Source organism: Mangifera indica, unplaced genomic scaffold, assembly GCF_011075055.1.
Source record: "Mangifera indica cultivar Alphonso unplaced genomic scaffold, CATAS_Mindica_2.1 Un_0009, whole genome shotgun sequence".
Lineage (NCBI taxonomy): Eukaryota > Viridiplantae > Streptophyta > Magnoliopsida > Sapindales > Anacardiaceae > Mangifera > Mangifera indica.
Window position 1 is genome coordinate 276,611 of NW_025401101.1, and position 21,590 is coordinate 298,200.

General features: G+C 32.3%; 1 protein-coding gene across 1 annotated transcript; it reads right to left on the reverse strand.

The window, feature by feature from the left end:
• Positions 1–1,770: 1,770 nt before the first annotated feature.
• Positions 1,771–7,939, reverse strand: LOC123205579 (histone deacetylase 14-like). The gene is made up of 9 exons (XM_044622565.1): positions 7,808–7,939; positions 6,958–7,202; positions 5,753–5,827; positions 4,677–4,778; positions 4,380–4,451; positions 3,634–3,690; positions 3,053–3,304; positions 2,500–2,681; positions 1,771–2,256 (listed from the first exon to the last, which is right to left on the reverse strand). Exons 1-9 carry the CDS (start codon positions 7,842–7,844, stop codon positions 1,956–1,958), a joined length of 1,323 nt encoding a protein of 440 aa, XP_044478500.1. The 5' UTR covers positions 7,845–7,939; the 3' UTR covers positions 1,771–1,955.
• Between the last annotated feature and the right edge of the window lie 13,651 nt (positions 7,940–21,590).

Here is a 21,590-nt window from a genome sequence, read left to right on the forward strand (position 1 = left end):
GCGTAGATCTTGTGGATTAGGAGTACATTATTTTATTTGTTTGTTTATGCATATTAAATCTTACACAATAGCATACTTGAGACAAAGGAAATTAGAATTCAAGAACAAAGCATTTTCGATAATTTATATTTAAATTATTTTTAATAAAAATAATTTTATTTTTTGATATATGGTATAAAAATAAATTAATTTGTCAGTATAAAAATCACAATAAATCAAAATCAATGTAGTTTTTATTATAATTTTTTTACATATAACTACACATACTAGAAATATATTTCTTTGAAAAAATCATAACAAATAAGCTATTATTAGTTTTTTTTTTCTTCAATTTATAAATTTTCTAACTACTTTATTTAAGGGTGAAATAGTATGATAGTTAAAATTAATACAAAGCCAATTGTGAGGTAACTGGATGCCCGCACTAAAGAAGACATTAAAAACGTAACACAATTATTTCTTTGCCATGAGCTAAGGCATCATATAGAAGTAGTTGGTCCATCCATAAAAAGGATACATTAATAATCATAATGTATTAATCTTTCTCTGGCTTTTTGTTGAAAGACTTATTAATTAAAGCACGCAATAATTAATTTTTTGGTCCCATTTGTTCCTATTTAAGCGCACATAATATTTAAATCTCATCGGCCTTTAGAGATGCCATTGCCTCTATAGAAATTCGCCTGTTGTGGTCGATTTTCCTGTGATGAAAATAATGTTTGATGGAACATTGAGTTTGCCTACAATAAGATTTGGTAATCTCCCAAGAACCCAAATGTTGCTTTTCAAAACCGGCCAAAGGACTTTTTCTCATCCAAGTTTTGGTTCAATTTCAAAAACACACTTGCAATAGATGAAAAGTTCAAACATGCATCTATGAGCTAACTCCTGTTACAATTTTCCGTTAAAGACAAAAGTAAAATCATCATTTTATCTCTAAATCTTAATATCTTAAAAATATATATCATTTCTCCTTTTTAATTTAGAAAACAAACAATTTCCCCATGTAGTTAAACTTTGAAAAGTTGCAATTCCCTCCTAGAGTTTCTCTTTTCTTCTTCTCTAGTGACAAAGTTCCTCTCCGACCGACTTCCTCTTCCCATCCATCTTCTCTAGTGGCAAAGTTCCTTCTCTAGCTGAAGAGTAGCTACACTCAATCGACAATTCGTCTTCGTTGAATCTAGATCTTTAAATCTCTAATCGAGATTCGTGCTCCCTACTGCATCTTCACTCTCTACTATAAATTCAGATCTCTTTTTCTGGATGATGATGTGTCTAGATGAAATTTGTCTAGATTTTTAGACAAAATTCATTAGTTTGTGGTCGAAGAGGTGAGAAGACTGCGATGACAGTGGTTTAAGGTGGATTTGACAAGTCGCCAGAGATGTATATGGCAACTGGAGAAGGGAAACAAATCTTAAGAATGAAATCTAAACTTTTTAAACTTTGAGAATGGGTGAAGTGTTAGTTTTTAAAACCTGGGATAGAATGATATTAATTTTTAAAATTTTATAGTTTAGTGATAAAATGACAATTTAACCTATACCTCTAATTGAAAATTTAAGTAATTAGTGCATTAACGAGATTCAAATTTTTTATTTATTGTAGGTATGCTTTTGATATTGGATTAAAGCTTAGGTGAAAAATAGTCCTTTAGCCTTCAAAACCACAACCCGTCAAAAGAGGATCCCGATTTGCTAGTTCACTTAGTAGGAAAGAAAACGTTTTCATAATAAAGTTGTTTATAATTCATTTCCCATAAAATATCAGTTCCTAAATAAAAGAGACAAATTCTGTTGTTTATTGCACAAATAATACAGATGCTGTTAATCCAGGATTTTTATCTGTGCTTCACCAAATTTGGATGCACTGGGAATATCAAGATCTGCTTATAATTGTTATCTACATTAAGGAAATGATTTACAACTCAAATTTAGCTGAGGGTTTCGAAATCCTCACAGGGAGTGTATGTGTTTAACTCTTTGAATCGCCTGCTTCACTTTTGCAGTGGGTTCTTCAAACAGGATGGCAGGGTTGTCAAACTTGGAGGCCACACTGGATTCGCCAAGAAAAGCTCGAAATGAATCTGCAACTGAATATGAAAGAGACTTGAGGTTGTAACCTCCTTCCAAGAAGAACACACAGCGGCCTCCACAGAGCTCTTTGGCAAGCTGCTTAATATTTGCCGCAAGCATATAGTATGTTCCTGTTGTAAACTGTAGACTAGCAAGTGGATCCAATATGTGACCATCGTATCTGGACAAAGTTCAGTAGCAAGGAATGCAAGCTTTAGTACAAACGATTTTCAGACTTAAGAGAGTTTGGATGTGTATGCAGTATAATTGAAATCATCAAATCACCAAGTTATATCTTTCTGGAACCCTATTTTCAAGTGATCTCATGTGAACATAACTACTCTATACAGATAGTTTTAAAGAAAAATTAGAATGCAGAGTGCAAAAAAATTAGTCTTACACATACGGGGAAAGGGCAACTCACCCAGCAGAGACAAGAATTATATCTGGCTTAAACCTTTGAGCACATGGAACAATGACCTCATCAAAAACAGTTCTCATGGCTACGTCACCAGAGCCTCCTGGTAAAGGCAGATTTAGAGTCGTTCCTTCACCATCTCCATGACCTGCCTCATCAATTTTACCAGTGCCTGGATAGCTTCCATCCTGTATTCATAAGGATTTTATTAGCATTTGATTAGACAATAGGCATAAACTGAAACACTATTATCGACATCTGCCCATCGTCAACATAACACCTAGGTGTTTTAATTTAGGTCAGTGTGCTTAATAGGTAATTTTGAGCATGATTCAGTCCGTGTAATTGACAAAGTTATGATTCAAGCCATTGTATTCTCCATCCCCAGACACAGTGATCTCAATTAAAAGCATGTTATCTTCAGCTTGGGCAACAGATGCGATTTCATTGCCAGTAGGAAAGGGAGAAGGGAATATCATACAGCAAAGCAAGGAATTTACTTCTTTAAATTTGCACATGACAAAAAAAAGGACAAAAGTATGACAATGTCATTGCTTACTTGGTGTGTTGAAAGGAAGAATATGTCTGGATCATCATAGAAGGCATCGTTTGTCCCATTCCCATGGTGAACATCGAAATCAATGATAAATACACGCTTCAATCCATGCACACGTTGAGCATAACGAGCTGCTATGGCCACATTCCCAAAAACACAAAAGCCCATAGGCCCCTTTGGTATAGCATGATGTCCTGGAGGTCTTATCAAAGCAAAACCCATAGGTGGATCTACACTGCTCTTTGATGTAGAAACCTGATATACGAAAATTGTTTTAGGCTGATGTATTCCATATAAGAAGTCTGATATCTGACTGTCATCAAAAAGTCAAATGGTACTATCCAGTTTGAAAACCTTTGAACATCGGGACACATTTCAGATAAGAACTGTGTTTTCTTACAACCACAATGTAGACATCGGTACAATCTGGTTCAAAAATCAATTTGGTGCACATAAAAATATGAGTTTTCTGCATTAAGAAATAAAAAACTTGAATTCCATGTTGTGAAAAATGACATAATTTCCAAATACCTAACAAAAAAAGATTTGTATAAAGAGACTAACATTCTAGATAGGTACATCACCACTGAATCAACAAGGGCAATGCCAGCTCCAGCTGCAATCAGTGATTCCTGGAATGTCTGCAAGAACAATACCAGTAAGAGATAGAAGGGAAGGAAAGAATGTTCTGTTTTCATACTTAGCATCAACATTGAGAATACATAATTTGCAGCTAAAATAATGATGTGGTCTAGAACAACAAACTCTGTACAGAAATTGCATTTTCAAACACCAATCAACAAATTATCACATTACCTAAAATAAGAGTCATTCCACTACTAATAACAAGACAAACCAGAAAGCCTTTTCACCATTACAAATAAGTAATTGATCGATTTAGAAAGTACTTCTGAGACTATAGCACACATTTTATCCTAATTAAACTTAAGTATAGTGCTGCAGAAAATGGATTTTCAAACACCAATCAATAAATTATCATGTTACCATAAAATAAGAGCATTACAAGAACTGCTTGGGCAATAATTCCCCATATTTTATTGAACATAAAATGTTTGTTTATCTTTGATTTGAATGTTTAAGGATAAGAAGAAACAGAAATTATTACATTATACTGGTAAAATTTATGAGAAGCATCAACCAAGATGGTTCTTTATTAATCCACAAAAATTATATTATTCTTACTCAAATTCGTTTTGCTAGATTTTCTTAACAGTGAAAGCTGTATTGTATACATAGTACTTCATAGCAAGTGTACACATTCACAAACACCAAAATCAAAAATTGAGAACGCCTAATGAAATGCACTTACTGTGGCAGTAGCGTATGTTGGTCCAGAGCCTTCAATGACTACAATGCCACGTTGTGATGCCCAATCCATAGCCTTAAATACATTTAACAAGTTAGCCTTTGGTATGTAATCCTAATGCGCCATGTTTGCACATAAAATGATTTATCTTGGGCAAAAACAGATGGGATCTCCCAAGAAAGGGCATTAGTGATACAGAACTGATTCCACCATCAAGAAATTTTCTCTTAGATATGACCAGAACAAGAAATGAAAAAAATAAAACTAAAGGGAAAATGTAGTATGCAAATAGTAAGCTACCTTCTCAAGTCCTGATACATAGGCTCTTGCATGAATACTTGCAATGTCATCTACTGTAGCAGGGTTAAAATTTTGAAGTTCAATGATCTCTGAGCCACGAAACTGAGATATACAGGAAATGACAAAAGTATAAATGGCAGTAAGAAATTGTTTCACCTAAAATTACCATTGTTGAAGGATTCTTTTAAACATTGATCTTATCACAGATCAATTCAACTTATTTTTGGTATAAAATAGGATGTATACTTCTCAATTTAATGAAATCCCTTGGTATCTAGTAATTAATGAAAAGCTTCATTAGGGAGGAATGTTCTATCCTCAGTGTTGCAGCATTTCTAATATATTGTTATTATCATTGCTTATGTTTTAGCCTTTTATTATATATTATTACACAGTTAATGTGAAGCTGAAGCCAATTAATTGAAATAGTAATATCTTTGTCCACTCCTTGCAAAATATGACTGTTTATCAAATTTTGTACTAATCTTTTGTACACATTGAAATAATAACGTAAAGATAATAGTTTTTTTAAAAAAGAATAATCTTAGACAATAATTATGGCTGTCAAATCTTTTCATTTTATTCCCAAGTCAATTATTTTCCTTCCCAAAGGTCTTAATTATTTTGACCTATACAATAAAGACAAACACTTAATATCTAACTACATTATTTGTCCACTTGATGGAATAATTTAATTTGAAGAAAAAAATGATAAAAACAAGAGCACCACATACCTCATTAGTTCATTCTTTAATCGATATTGTCCATAGACAACAAATAGTCTAAACAAGTACCTAGACAATTCTTTAAACTGATATTTGCATGAGATACTTACCATCCAGAGATTTAGATTAATCTAATATACAATATACAATTCGAGAACACATCCAACTTGGGGCAGTGCTATATATTGTGATTATATTATAATCTAGCTCTCATTAGTTTCCAAGAAATTACAGGTGTCGCATTTTGTCAATAACTAAGATAGATGAGAAAAGTTCCAAGTATATAGTCAAATATAATGAGGCAAGAGAAAAAGGTGAGCATATGTTAGAAGACACGTGTGCAGTGAATACCTTTGAGGTGAGTTCCATCTCTTCAAGAGCAGTCACAATTGCAGGGACTCTAAAATGGGATTCTGGATGTGACTCCTGTTAGCAAAAGCAATCCAAACAACAATTAGAGGAACATGCAAACTTTGAACTTGTAATGACAGGGGACATATTAATTGAAGAGGAGAAAAAATGTAGTAGAAATAACTGAATTTTTGGGTTGTCCATGGAAAAACATGAATAAGTGTTATTGCTGCACATAGATTCTTATGATTATGCTATTGATTATGTGAAAATTATGAGCACAAGATATTTCCTTCTAGTTAAAAGCAATCAGCTTTTTCTTTTGGGTAATTAAAAAAAAAAAAAAGCTTGACCTCTTCAGTCTGTTTAATAAACCCCTCAGTGGTTCTTATGTGTATAGAGAGAGAAGTAGAATTTCATTAGCCCCATAAAACAACCCCCACCCCCATGCTTTCTCCTGTCTCTATGATATGCAATCATGCATTATAATTAAAAAGCAGTGCACGCCAACAAATTCAGGAGGATTAAAAAAAAAGCCAATGAACTGAAAAATGAGTTTAATTTTTAGAATGAAAAAGCGACTGACAAATAATCAAGCCAGATGAACCAAATTAATCAATCATATCTCACCCATTACATATCTTTCTTTTTGACCTATCTTTAAGTTTAAGTAAAATCTGAACAGATCCCCCTGCTTCCAAAATTTATATAAATCTCCACTGAAGTTTAAAAAAAAAAAAAAAACCCTCCTTAGAAACTTCTTTTAAGTTTCATAATATTTGAAGTGCAAGGGAGGTCACTTAAAAAAAAAAAAGAAGAATAAGAAGAAAAAAGGTGGAAACTGTACATCTCAACCAAATTACATGAGAAATCATTGAAATCATCCCTCTTCAAAGTTTAAAACTACTCATTCATCACTGTAGCATCTTGCACAATGAAAAACATGCAATGTGAAGAGAAGAGATTATCAAGTCCTGCATAGGTAGCAGAAAAGGTAAAACTTCAAATGTTGTATTTGCCAATATATAAAAAAAAAAAAGTAATTAAAGACTAATGTCTTAGAAATGAGACATGATCAATTAGCCCCAATAACAAAAACCTTGGATTGATAATACACTAAAATACTTCATAACGAGCTCTGTTTATCAATATTCTGTAACACAGTCATTCATCTATATTAAAGTGAAGGAGACAATTTAATATACCTGATTATGGCCCATAGCAGGAGCTACACTGTAAATCACCCGTGCATCACTTAGCTGTACATCTTGAGTATTTCTTTCAATAAACGAACAAGAAACAGAACCTCCATTACTTTTTGTCAAGTATTTCCTTTTGAGTGCTGAATGCTTCCCCGATCGTCTATGCCTCAAAAAAGTGAAATCTATGCCAGACTGATTACAACTTTTCCGCTTACATACATGATGTTTCATCAAAGAGAACACACTTCCTAACATAAGCAAAAGAAATATCTTTGTTAGAATCTATGCATCGACATTAAAATAAAATGTCACAGAAGCCTTGACAGTCAAGCTAATATCAACAATTTAAATTTTCTTCCCTTCACTTCCAAATATAAATAGAACAAAATCTCAACTAAGTCTTTCAGCTAATTTCATCTTCAAATACATATCCTTCGGTTCTAATCTTTGAGTTCATTTCAATTTTCCTTTTCTTCTCGATCAAAAAAAAAAAAAAAAAAGACAGAATTTAGACTACCCAAAAGTAAGTTTAAACATAACCTACCCACAGAAACTACAATGAATAAAAGAAAATTCAACTTTGTTTAATGATATATTCACTGAGTATGTGTATGAATAGTTACTAGTAAAACTACTTTTATTCTGCTCCAAAGAAATTACTAGTATATTGATTGAACTCAACTTATAAAACCAATAATTCAAGAAGATAATCACTAGAATACCATAAGAATATAATAGAGTTTTTTACAAGTTTGTGAAGGGTAATATGATTGAAATGCTACCCACTAAAATTTTTCATCAGAAAGCTTGAAATATTCAAAATTTACACTGAAAGAGAGAGGGAGAGAGGTACCCGCTAAAGATGAAGGGCGTAAAGTTTGAAGCTCCATTGAGAAAATGAGTATAGTAGGCAAAGCGGAAGCCAAACAAAGATGTAGTGGCCACCCGTTTATATCTTTTGTTTTATTTATTTATTTATTTTGGATAATTTTGTTCGTAATTAATATTATATGGGTTATTAAAAAATAGCCATATTTTGAGAGACCAACTCTTCAATGACTAAACCTATATAACCACCGGATTGCATTATGACAAACGCTCATCTCTCCCATTTTCCCTTCTTCTCCAATTTGTCCCAATCACACAAGTCAAAATTCGGCCAAAAGCCATCAGTCTCAACCTGATGTGGACTGAACTAATTGAAGAAGAGACGATAAAGGAAGAAGGAAAAACCAGAAAGAAGAAATTCACAATCAAGAAAGAAGAGAGGAATTAGAGAGAACCAAGAATACACAGAGAGAAAAACAGAGAGCAAAGTTGATTGTATTTTCCAATTCTCCCAATCTGTACAATCAGCCTCTATTATATAGTGGCATGTTTTACGTTTTATTACAACTAAACGACGTCGTCTATTTGGATGGAATTTCAAAACAAAAGTCCAAGACGCTGCCTCTTGATTTATTTATTTCCTTTATTTTGGTCCGCAACAATGCCCTTCCCTTAAGATTCCTTGTCCTCAAGGAAGGATAGTGGGATGTAAACTTCGGTGCTGCATCATTTATTAGCAGTTGCTTCAACCATCTTTGATGTGAATCCAAGGTGTTTCCCATGGTTGTCCAAGCATCATCTCTCTCCAGTCTTTGAACATCTGAATTTTATACAAAGCATTTGATGGAAAGGGGTTTGAGTGCTTCTTTAGTTGGGCAACATCATAACAATTATGTACTTGCTTCCCTTTGTCACCCTTGTAAAGAGGTGGAACACCAACATAAATGCATCTTTTTTCAATCATTTTCAAAGTAGCATTTGTCATACTCTTCACAGTCATGGTCATGGCAGAAAATCGATTAAGAAAAGCACCAACAATCAAACCACTAAGGACCATTAAGGTTGTTGCTTGACTGACAAAAGCATCAAATAAAGTCAAGAACATTAGGATGATTGATTCCATGGCAATTCCATTCCCAATGGTAGTAGTGGTAGTCCTAATAGTATCAATGGCACCGCTTCTCTCACAATTGCAGTGGCTTATTTCACCCATCTCAGCAATACCCATAACAATGTCACCATGGGAACCATAAGCTCCAATGACCAAACCAAAGGCTATAGTGTTGAATATTAGAACTGCAGCCACAGATATACCATACATGGCAGCAAAGCTAAAACAAACAAAAATGTTGGATGTAAGGACAAGATTTGGATTAACTATGGATTTGCATCCCAAAGCAAAGCCAATGATAACATTGGTGGCAGTTCCTATCCTTACACACAAGAAAAGTTTCCCATTTCCTACGACCTTCTGAACTTCATCATTGTTGCTTGTGAATAAAAACGACAAACTAATCCAGTAGACAATTGCAAATACAGTAGCCATGATAAAAGTGGAGATTATAAGTTTCTGCTTCATTTTTCTTTCAATTTCCTTAATAGCCTTGATTTCATACCATTCAATAGCAACCGTAATGGTGAACAAACGTACAGTAATATCTGTAGTAACTTCAGGAAAAAGTGTACTGCCAATTCCATCTTTAGAAGGAACTTGGTGAGCAAGACTATTTTGTTGCTCCAAGACTGCCTTCATCAACTTATCAGTCTCCATTATGTGATGCTCGTTCTCTTTCACCACATCAGTTGACACAATGATTTGCCGAGCCATCTTTGTAAGTTCCTGTTGAATAAATTTCACTTTCCTTTTCTTTTTTCTTACCTTTACTTTTAATAGGTCACCCGAAGCCTTCCGCCGAACCACCAAGTCACCACCATTATGCACTATAGTCTCGTTCTCTTGGACTGAACTACTTCGCATATTTCGCTGTCTCAATGAGTTATCACAATTATGCACCACATACTCGCTCTCTTGGATTGATACCTGTTCCGCATTTGTCCCCAATTCATCTTGCCTAGCTGAATCTTCCACCAAAACTGACACTAAAGCAGGAACAACAAAACCATGTATTGGTACCTGCAAATAACCATAATTCGTTGCCACAACAATTTCTGCAGGCGTTTTCATCTCCGGCAGTTGAATCCTATCTTCCAGATATTCCATGACAGTTTCCTCTTCATTTAACTCAATTTTATGTTCAAGATTTTCTGTAACTTCTTTTGTGTCAACCCTATCTTTCAGATATTCCATAACAGTTTCCTCTTTAGTTAACTCAATTTTATGTTCAAGATTTTCAGCAACTTCTTCTGCGTCTGCTTCTGCTAGGTTAAATTTCTGTTCAAAATTTTCAATTTGTGGCAGAATCGAACCTCTAATCAAGTTGTTGATCTCATCAAAGGACTTCATTAGCAACCTCTGAAAACGTATCTCTGATTCTTGCAACGCCTCTTGCAACGCCTCACGTACATACTGTAACATTTCTTGCTCAAACTCTTGGTCTGTTTCTTCAACCATGGCGGAGGATCACTGCTCTGATACCAATTGATGTGGACTGAACTAATTGAAGAAGAGACGATAAAGGAAGAAGGAAAAACCAGAAAGAAGAAATTCACAATCAAGAAAGAAGAGAGGAATTAGAGAGAACCAAGAATACACAGAGAGAAAAACAGAGAGCAAAGTTGATTGTATTTTCCAATTCTCCCAATCTGTACAATCAGCCTCTATTATATAGTGGCATGTTTTACGTTTTATTACAACTAAACGACGTCGTCTATTTGGATGGAATTTCAAAACAAAAGTCCAAGACGCTGCCTCTTGATTTATTTATTTCCTTTATTTTGGTCCGCAACACAACCACTATCATGTTGCATATTGAACTGGCACGAAATGGTTTCAAACTGGAAGCAGAGGAACTGTGAAGTGGAGACAATTTATTTGAAAGACGTTCGTTCTTACAACACTGTTTGTAGTTTAATTACACGGGTGCGTTTAGCGTTTTATGATTTGCATCTAGAAACGTTGTCGTTTTGGTTGTTGTTTTCTGTTTTTACTATCATCCATACACTATCGTTTGTTAGTAGAAAATAAAGACTTCGACCGTTATACAGGATTGTTTTTAAAGGACGGTGGGAAGAGTAATGAATTTTCAATTTTGAAGAGCCAAAATACTGTGCCAACTTATCTTCCTCTCTAATTCAAATTCTTCTCTATTCTTCTTACTTGCTCTTCTTCTTTGCCAGTACAGTGTTCTAGAAACATCCACAACATTGGTATCAAAGCTCCGACCTAGCCATGGTAGATGGAATACGAGTGCAGGAGTTATGATGTGATCTCATGCAGCTAGTTACTCAACCTGTATCGAATTTTGAAAAGCGATGATAAGAGTTCATCCAAGAATTTGAAAAATAGCAGCAAGAGTTCATCCAATATTCAATTGTTGAGATTCGTAAGTTGACCGGAGGTTTGAGCCTTCAACAAACAAAGGTCCTTTTGCAATCACAATTAGCTAGCAACAAGGAACAAGGAAGTAGTTCCAGAGGGGTGCACGAATTTCAATCACCATGGGAAAAGGTAACTCAGTTAGACTTTTCTCAATTTAATGGTGAGCATTTAGATAGTTGGATCACCAAAGCAAAAGATTATTTCAAAACTTGATAAAGAAACTTACGTGAAACAACGTGTAGATCTCGTTGTCATAGGTTTAAAGCGAAGAGTGTGCAAACTTCAAGAATGTTGTAAGAACTAAAACTATCATTTAGATAATGGTACTTAAAATTTCATGAGACTTTAATATCCTATAATTCTAAGATGATTAATTAAGACTACTATGTCTATGTGACGAAGTCTGATGACAAATTTGTAATTCTATTTCTGTATGTGATGATATATAGATAGTTGAAAATGGTTTGAAGTAAATGATACTCATAAAAGGATGATTGTCGATACTTTTGACTTGAAGGATGTAAGTAAGCATGTTACATATTAGGAATTAAAATCCAGAGAAATTATTCAAAAAAATGTTAGACTCTGTCACATGAGTATAATATTCAAAAGATTTTAGAACGATTTAATATGGTAAACTGCAAACCCATTGATACTCTTGTATCAAATGACAAATTATTGAGCTAAGAGATATGTCTCAAAACTTAAGATGAAAGCAGAAAAATGTCAATCATTATATATTCAAATGTCATTAGATGCATTATGTCTGCGATGGTGCACATATGTCTAGTCATTTGTTTTTGTTGTTAGACTAGTTAGTCAATATGAGTCAATATTGAAAAAGAGCATTGAAAGGCTATTAAGAGGATATTGATATATTTAAAATCTCTATGGATTATTGTTTATGTGATTAAGGATCGAATTTGCATTTGATTTGTTATTGAGATGCCAATTAGGGAGGTAATTTATACCAGCGTAAAAAAATTTTTGCTTATGTTTTCTTACTCCAAAAAAGCTCATTTCTTGGAGTGGTAAGAAACAAACATGCGTAACCTTATCCACAATAGAGGTTGAGTATATAGCCGATTCAATGATTGTGCAAGAAACAATTCGGTTAAAAAGATTCTTCATGAATCTGGATAAACAAGACGATATTGTTAGAGTAATAGTTGTCTGTTTATATAATCAAGATAAGATAACTTTCATAAAAGATTTAAATTTTTATAGGATAACCAAACATATCGACAGTAGACACAATGTTTTTCAGAGACATCATTTCCAAAAAGGAAATGAATGTACAATATAATTTTATGCATTACATAGTTATTGATCCTTTGACCAAGATTGTTCTAAGAAATGTATATTTTACACATGTAAAATCTCTTGGATTGCATAAACTGTGATTGATAAGTTGTTGAACATATATATTGTACTAGTGACACAATGACGAAAACTATGAATTCAAGTTAATTTTATTTTGAACTTGCATCCTAAAATTCTTAGCTTTTCACTGTATACACATCTTTGTTACCTCAATAAAATTACAATATCACACAAGTTAGAGATTGGCGCACTCACACGAGCAATCTCCTTTGACGCTGAAAGAACGAGTAAAGATGTGATATTATTTTTGAGAAAGTGACACTAAAAGGGCATGCCAATGGGAGATAAATTTCTTAAGAAAAGATTTATCAAAGTTAAAATGTCACCTTGATAATCAATTAAGATGAGGTTATGGATAAATACATAATGCGGACCTTAATGATATACACAAGAGCTAATGTTTAAGAAGATATTTTTCCCAAGATTGAATCAGTTTCATCACTTAAATAATCCTTGACTCGAATCGATATAGAATCGAATGAACCTTCGTATTATTAATGGTAAATACCACAAGATGAATCTTGATAAGTTCAAAAGGTCGGTAATTCAATAGTAGGCAAAACTATGCAAAAAGTCATCCAAAAGTTTTTATTCATGATAAAAATTTAGTTTATATAGTGCTAACTTAACCCTAAAGGTACCCATGACTCAATGGACTTCCAAATTTCTCAAGCCCATTACCTAATTAAGTACCCAAAACTCTAATTAAAATGTAATATGACAATTGGGCTCATTAAAGTCATAAGAAAGACTAAAATTCATGAAAACTCGAAAATCCTAAATTTGGTAAAATAAAAATTGCATAATACACATTGAAACGACCGTTATTCAGGCCTGCAAATTAGGAGCAACCAACAAACTAGTTGTTGATATAGAGCTCGAAACGAGCTTCATGTTGATAGGTTATAGGGCTCGTAACTCTTCCTTGATCAAAAGTTATGGGTATTCAAAGTCTGTCTATGTGTTTTGGATTTAGATTTCTCTATGGGCTTATGCATAAATCAGGTTGATTTCTCTGTTAGCTCCTTCAAGCATTCAATCGTCCTTGAGTGAGTTGGTTTTAGTCTCTAAACCCTCCACGAGTCTTATTAAGGCTTGTTGTACTTTCTTAGCTTTACTTCTCGTAATTGGCCCAACCGGAATGTGTAGTAGATCTCCTTAATGGCTTGATGGTCTCATGATGCCTCCATCAATACATTTGAAAATGACTAATTTGGATTCCCTACATCTAAGTAACTTGTAAATGTCAATATGAGTTCTTAATGTGAATAAATACTTGCAAGTGTGAATATAATTAAGAGCTCAGGTTAGGCATTGGGTACAATGAATGAATTAAGACCTGTATAGTGTTGGTAATGATATTTTTGAAGAATACACACTATAGCACATACTCATACCATTGTGCATAAGTAAAATGACCAGTTGAAATAGTGAGAGAATGAATCCATGCTCCCTCACTGTGTGAGACTTTATGAGGATTACCTTATATTGGTACCCTTTGGCTCTTTACTATTGTCTGATGTTTGCTCTTAATGTTGTAATCTTAGCTTAACACCTATGACCACATATTATTCGATCTATGGAACATGATTAGAAAAACAATTAAGTCTAAATTGAGGATTACCTTATGGAAGACTTATATATTACGTATGTTTGTTGGTCGACCGATCATATCATTCATATAGGAGAGTGGACTTGATCATGGATGCATAGAAAAATAATATAATAATAAATGAGAGATTAAAGAGAACTGATGTTATCAAGTAAGTATGGGGTATTGTGAGTCTAATGTTTTATTTTTTATTTTGTTGAAACAATTATGTTATTCTTGAGAGATGTATAACATTTAGCTCCGAAGTATAGGTTGTTTGTGAGGCCATATAACATATTTGTGAGTATAAAACATACAACCGTATGATATTTTTATGGATAAGTATTTAGTTCGGGGCTTTGGCCATGTGTGAGTAAGAGATATTGGGTTTGAGTGCACCTAAAACAAATTGATCCAATCCAGTTTGTTTAACTACCAAAGGGCAATTGTTGTGGAAGTTATTAGCAGTTAAACTCTAATTTAAATGTTCAAACTATCTCTCTTTCAAATTGGCCAACGTAGTTTTTATAGAAGAAAAATTGTAGCACTTAGACAAATAGGGTTGTGAAAATTGATTGTAGTACTTGGACAATAGAGTCGTGAAAATTGACTCACGTCTAATACCTCATATCATATTCGAATCAATAACATGAACAGAATTGGAATCCAAGTATGCATTTATATTTACTTAATTTTACATAATGTTAATTTTGATATATTTAAATGTTTCCAACTGTTTGATGGTTTACCCAAGTAAGCGTTATGAAATGGATCTTCTTCTCTTTTTAATTCCACAACAAGATACCTCCTAGCTAGACATAAAATAAAATAACAACTAAAATATCAAATGGGAAAAAGGATTACAACACCCAGAAGTTGTTTCTCCGTTGTCATCAACTTTGTTTTGTTTTATTAGAGCCAAGGGAACTGATCTCGTGAACAATTGTAGCAACCAGAGAGAAAAGGGAAGTACAGACCTGTGTACGATTGTTTTTTAGCCAGAAGACCAACGATTTTACAAGTTTATATCGAAAATCAAGAGATTACCACTGTATTTCTTGGTTTTATAAATCACAGAGAACATGGTTTCTTTCGTTATTTTATTTTTAATTTTTCGGGTTAATATGTTCTCACGTTTGAGGTGTTCTAGTTGTGATTTCATAATTATCTTATTTGGTGTTTTGGAAGACAATTTTGTCTGTTTATATGCATGAAAGATGTTTTTTGAAAATAAAATGAAATTCTCCAATCATTAGTATTCATTTTGGGAAGTATCAAGGTGCATTTAGGGTTCTAAGGCTCTTCAACAAGAAAATAATAGAATCCAAATTTTAAACCAATAAGCCAAAGGGATTTTATATATATTGTATTCGATCTGGCTTCTCTTTGCTAGCCAGGCTATATTATAACAATAATTAATAAAAGTAAGTGTAAAAGGGCCTTTCATATATTTCATTTGATCTGTAATGTATAAATTAACAAAACTTGAAACCTAATTAAAAGACAAAAACTTATTAAATAAATACAAACTTAATTAGCTCTCATAATGATAATCCACAACTATTTGAGATCATATTCGGCAGATAAGTAGACAAAACCAACACTTAACTTACTTGATAACAGCTAAGAAATTCAGAAGATGACCCACATCGAAACATAATTGAAGTATTGTATTTATATATTGTGGCACTTAGGTCTAGCCATTTGCTTCTTTCCAGAGCCTATAAATAATTTCTCTCAACTAATTTATAAACTAAGGGCCAAGTTTAATTTGTCTCTGCATGTAGCATAGTATGTGTTCATATATATATAATATTCTTTTAATTAATGGAAAAGCATCATAATATACTCTTTAATATTAGCCACATCTTGGATTGATATTGAAGAACTTGATAACTTGAAATTGTTTTTAAATTTTATGCATTAAACTTATCATAAATTACATATAGTTTTTGTTTGTATTTCTAAAGGATAGTGACATAGTTGACAAATTGGCAAAACATGAAATACCTTATTATTGGGACACATGTTGTACTCATATTATAATATCATCAACTATAGAATTGTAATACTCAAAATAAATCTTATTCTTGAGATACATATTGTATAAAATAATATATACAAATATATACATATATATTTAATATATTTATATCAATCCATAAATATCATACAAGAAGTATATATGAGTGTTCAATCACAATAAACTTTATTAAAGTAATAAAAAATATATTAATGATTCCTCCCACTAACCTAGGATATCAAAAGACTCTAGAACACCCATAATCTCTACATATTGTTTAAAAACAATGAGTCTCAGTCCTTTGGTCAAGGGATCTCCAATATAGAGTTTGTATTGATGTATTTTACAATAATGTCACTTTTCCTGACTAGTTTCTTAATTGTTAAATATTTTATTTCCATATATTTTGATTAATTTCTAATTTTGTTATTTTTTGAAAAAAAACACAGTTGCATTATTATTGTAGTAAATCAACAAAGACCCCGAGATGGAATCAGCTACTTGAAGTTTAGTAATAAAATTCTTTAGCCACATTTCTTGTATGACTGCTCCATAGCAAGTAACAAATTCTATATACATGGTTGAAGATGCTATCAATGTTTGTTTTGCATTTTTCCACAACATGACCCTAGTAGCGAGCATGAAAATGAATCTTGAAATAAATTTGTGATCATCCACACAGCTACCAAAGTTTGAATCATAATACCCCACTATTTTAAGATTTTCAACCCTTTTGTATACTAACTTGAAGTCTTTTATCCTTTATAAATATCTTATGACTTTCTTAGCTATAATCCAATGATTAGTACTTAGATTAGAAAGATAGCAACCAAACATATTCACAATGAATGTAATGTCTAGCCTAGTATAGACTTAAGCATACAACAAACTCCCAATTGCACTAGCATAAAGAACATGAGACATATATCCCCTCTGAACATCATTATAAGCATAGTGTTTAATACTTGAGGCATGTATGAAATACACACAAATAGGGTTTATAATAGTATGTTTTTAAAGTGAATTTTCGGTTTATTTTGTCGAATTCTTTAAGTTTCATTTATTTTTAAAGGTTTGATCTTATTTTGTACTTTGAATCATATTTTTAGATGTTTTGGAGACATTTAAGGTTTTTCAAAGCAAAATTGGAAGCTTAAATAATCAAAAAGAAGAGTATATAAGAGAAGGTAGTGTTCAATTATAGGCACTTTTATGGTCATAATAGTGCCCATAATTACTGAGTATAAATAAAATTAAACAAAAAAAGAAAATAAGATTAGGTGGATAGTATAAAAAGAAAGTCACGTCCTCTCCACTTCCCCATCACCAAAATACAACAACCCTAAAAACTCATATGAAGTTATTACCTCATCAAATTTCAAATACCATTGTCAATAAATGTGTTTCAATCCATATATTTATTTCTTTAGCCTGCCTAACATATGTCCTTTTTCTTTAACTTTAAAACTTTCTGGTAGCTTTATATAGACTCTTTTATAAAGATTTTCACTTAAAAAGTCTATTTTCACATCCATTTGGTGAAGCTCTAAATCAAAATAATTCACTAAAGTCATAATAATTTTGAATGAATCCTTAATAGACACAGGGGCAAAAGTCTCATTGAAGTTTATACTTTCTCTTTGGGTGAAACTCTTAGTAACCATTTTGGCTTTAAAGTGTTTTTTGGTCTTAAATTCACAACCAGTAGATTTAACCTCATCAAGTAACTCTACAAGATCCTATACACCATTATCACTCATAGGCTACATTTATTTCTTTATAGCCTTAAACCATTTATCTAAAGGCAAGAAATTGCTTCTTTAAAATTCACAAGATCTACAATTTGACTTTTATCATAATCAGACTCACCAAGATAGACATAATAATTATCAAGGATAATTGGTCATCTATGTCTAAATGATCTTCTAATTGGAATTACGATTATGGACTCATCAGGTACAATATCAGACACAGATAACTAGACTAATGAGGGATCCAAAATAGTATCACTAGTAGTGGCTTCATTCTGAATAGGATAGGATTCTTTAAATCTTGTTGTTTGGGCTCCTTAATAGGAGCAAGTAAAATACCACTATAGATATCAGTCAATGACTCTAATCCAAATGAACCTTTTTCAAATTCATTTAATGTTGAAAATTACTACCTTTTGTTGAATCTAGCTCAAGAAATTTATCAGTCATTGACTTAATCACTATGGTGCTATGAGATGGATAATAAAATTTATATCCTTTGGAATGTTTAAGATAACCAATGAAGTATCCTTGAACAGTCCTAAAATCCAATTTTTTATCATTAGGATTATAAACCCTTCAACTAGACAACCCTAAACTCGAACATGACTTAAACTAGGTTTTCTTTTTGTCTAAAGCTTAAAAAGAGTCTTAGATATTGATTATGAAGGAATCTTATTTAGAATATATAATGCAGTCTTGATAGTTTCACCTTATCAATACTCTGGCAAATTAGATTTGCACATCATATCTTTAAGGGTGTGATTATGCCTCTTAGTTACACCATTTTGTTCAAAAGTCTCTAACATAATGTATTGAGGAACAATTCCACAATCCTGCAAATACTTGGCAAAAAGACCCATTTGCTATCTTGAATCATTATATTTGTCATATATTCTCCATCTCGATTAGACCTCACAACCTTGATAACTTTTCAAGTCTTGTTCTTTGATTTTGTCTTAAAAATCTTGAACTTCTAAAGAGCACTAGATTTCTATTTAATTAGAAAAAGATATCCATATTTGGAATAATAAGGTAATGAAATATCTATTACCACATAAGGTGGACAAATAAAGCCTACTAATATATGTATGAATAAGCTTTAGAAGTTTTTGACTATTGGTTGAACCACATTTCTTGGTCTTTGTAAAATTTTCCCTTATACAATCAACATAAGTCCTTAGATCTTGAAAATTTAGAGGTAGAAGAATTTTATCTTTAATCAATATTTATCAACCCTTTCTTTAGAGATATCTCCCAACCTTCTATGTCATAACACAAATGACTTTTCTCTAATTAAAAGTCTTTTATTACCAACATTTTGAATATTCAATGAATAATCAACACTATTAGGAGTCAAACAAAATCTATATAAATTATTAGAAAGAAAATGATTAACAACAGACTATAAATTAAACTATAATCAATTTTTTCATTTCCAAACATAAGTCTATAACTAGATTTATCCAACACTGAAACATAAATTAAATTCCTCCTAAAAGAGGGTACTTAAAAACAGTCCTCTAAACATAATTCAAAACTAGTCTCTAATAATAATTTGATAGTTCCAACGTAAATGACTTCAAAATCAACATTATATCCCACTTTGATTTTGGCCTCCTTATTAGTTGGCCAACTAATGAGACCTTATAAAAAAGTAATCAAAGGTTTTTTAATACCAACATTTTCAGTTTTCAAAGAATAATCAAATTATTAGGAGTCAAACAAAGTCTATATAAATTATCAGAAAGAAGACAATTGACAATAGACTGTAAATTAAAATATAAATCAACTTTTCCATTTCCAAACATAAAGTCTGTAACTAGATTTATCCAACAATGAAACATAGATTAAATTCCTCTTAAAAGAGGGCACATAAAAATAGTCATCTAAACATAGTTCAAAATTAGTCTCTAATAATAATTTGATAGTCCTACTTTGAGTTTGGCTTCCCTATTAGTTGGTTTGTGCTAACTAATTAGACCTTATAAAGAAGTAGTCACATGAACAACAACAACATTGTCAAGCCATTAACTATCCTTAGACACATCAATAAGATTAGATTCATGACACATAGGTTAGGGCATTACTTTGCTCTTTCTTCCTATTTTCCAACCAATTCTCGAACTTCTTACAATTTGCCTTTATATGACCTCTTTTCTTCCAAAAAGAAAAAATATCCTTGATCCTTATTTCCATTTAAGACTGATTTGAATCTGATGTGGATTCAACTTATGCTCCCCAATCAAGCTCCACCAACAACATATAAACTTAAGCCCCATTCTCATACCACCTAACCCTTCAAGCATCAATAGGTTCAAGCCACTCAATTGGGTGCAACGTGGTCACTTGGGTCTAAGAATAGCAAGTAAGCCCAATGGAATGTCATTTTGTTTATTATTGTTTAAACAAGCATGTGCTAGTTTAATTGTGTGCTTAATTATGTTAAATCCTATTATTAATATGTCAACTATCATGGGAGAATGCAAAGGCAAGGTCAAATAAAGCATTAATGGAGGAGACAAGGTAGACAAGTAGGTGGCTCTAAACTTCCCATTTTCGACAAAGACAAGAATACAAGGCGATGAAAGCTCTTTGTCCCTTACTTCTTTTGGCATATCTTATAAACTAATATTTAGTTTGGTTGGGATCACTAGAAACACTTTTTAAATATATTTTGAATTCAAATTCAACTAAGTTTATTGTTTTTTGAAGCCTATATAAAGGCTTGAAACTACCATGTAAAGTTTTTAGACTTGATTAATGAAAATGCTTCTTAGTGCTTAGCAAACAAATTCCTTTATCCAATATTTTCTTTGACAAGAGTTTAGTGGTGGAACCCCATGGCCAGTGTCCTTTAAGCCTTGGATCCTTCTTGGTCAATTATCTTGTTAGTTCTTGCATTATAACTTGTTTTCCCTAAGTGTTGAGTTAGCCAAACTTGTGCACGCTGCTAGGAGATTGTAATTGCTTAACTCACCTAGAACTTGATTAATACTTGAACTTAAGATGCATTAGAATCCTTTCTTTTAAAACTGCTTGTATTCTTAGAGCATAAGACTTGAATTTCTTCTTCTGCCATTTCCCTTTAGATTGACTTTTAGATGAACTAATTATATTTATAGTTTCTAGCTTTTTTTATTTCAATTTCTCCTCTTCAACCACACATTTGGTAATCAAGTCATTAATAGTCTAACTCTCTCTTAAAGTATTGTAAACTATTTTAATCTGATTGAACTTTACATGTAAGAAATTGAAGGTATGATATACAATGTTATTAATGGAAATATCATGATTCTTTAGTTTTGATTGTATCCCTACAATCTTCAAAATGAATCCTGAAAACCCTTTCGAGTTGTCATATCTTGCACTTAACAACTTACTCATCAAATAAGCAACCTCAACATGATCAAAAACCCAAAATCTCTTCCTAATGATGTCAAGAAACTCTCAAACATTTATGGACTTTTACAAACTACTCAAAAAATACTCAACAATGGTAATTTTTATAGCAATAATGTTGAGCCTTTAGATTTTTCACATTTGGTATAATATTCTTTC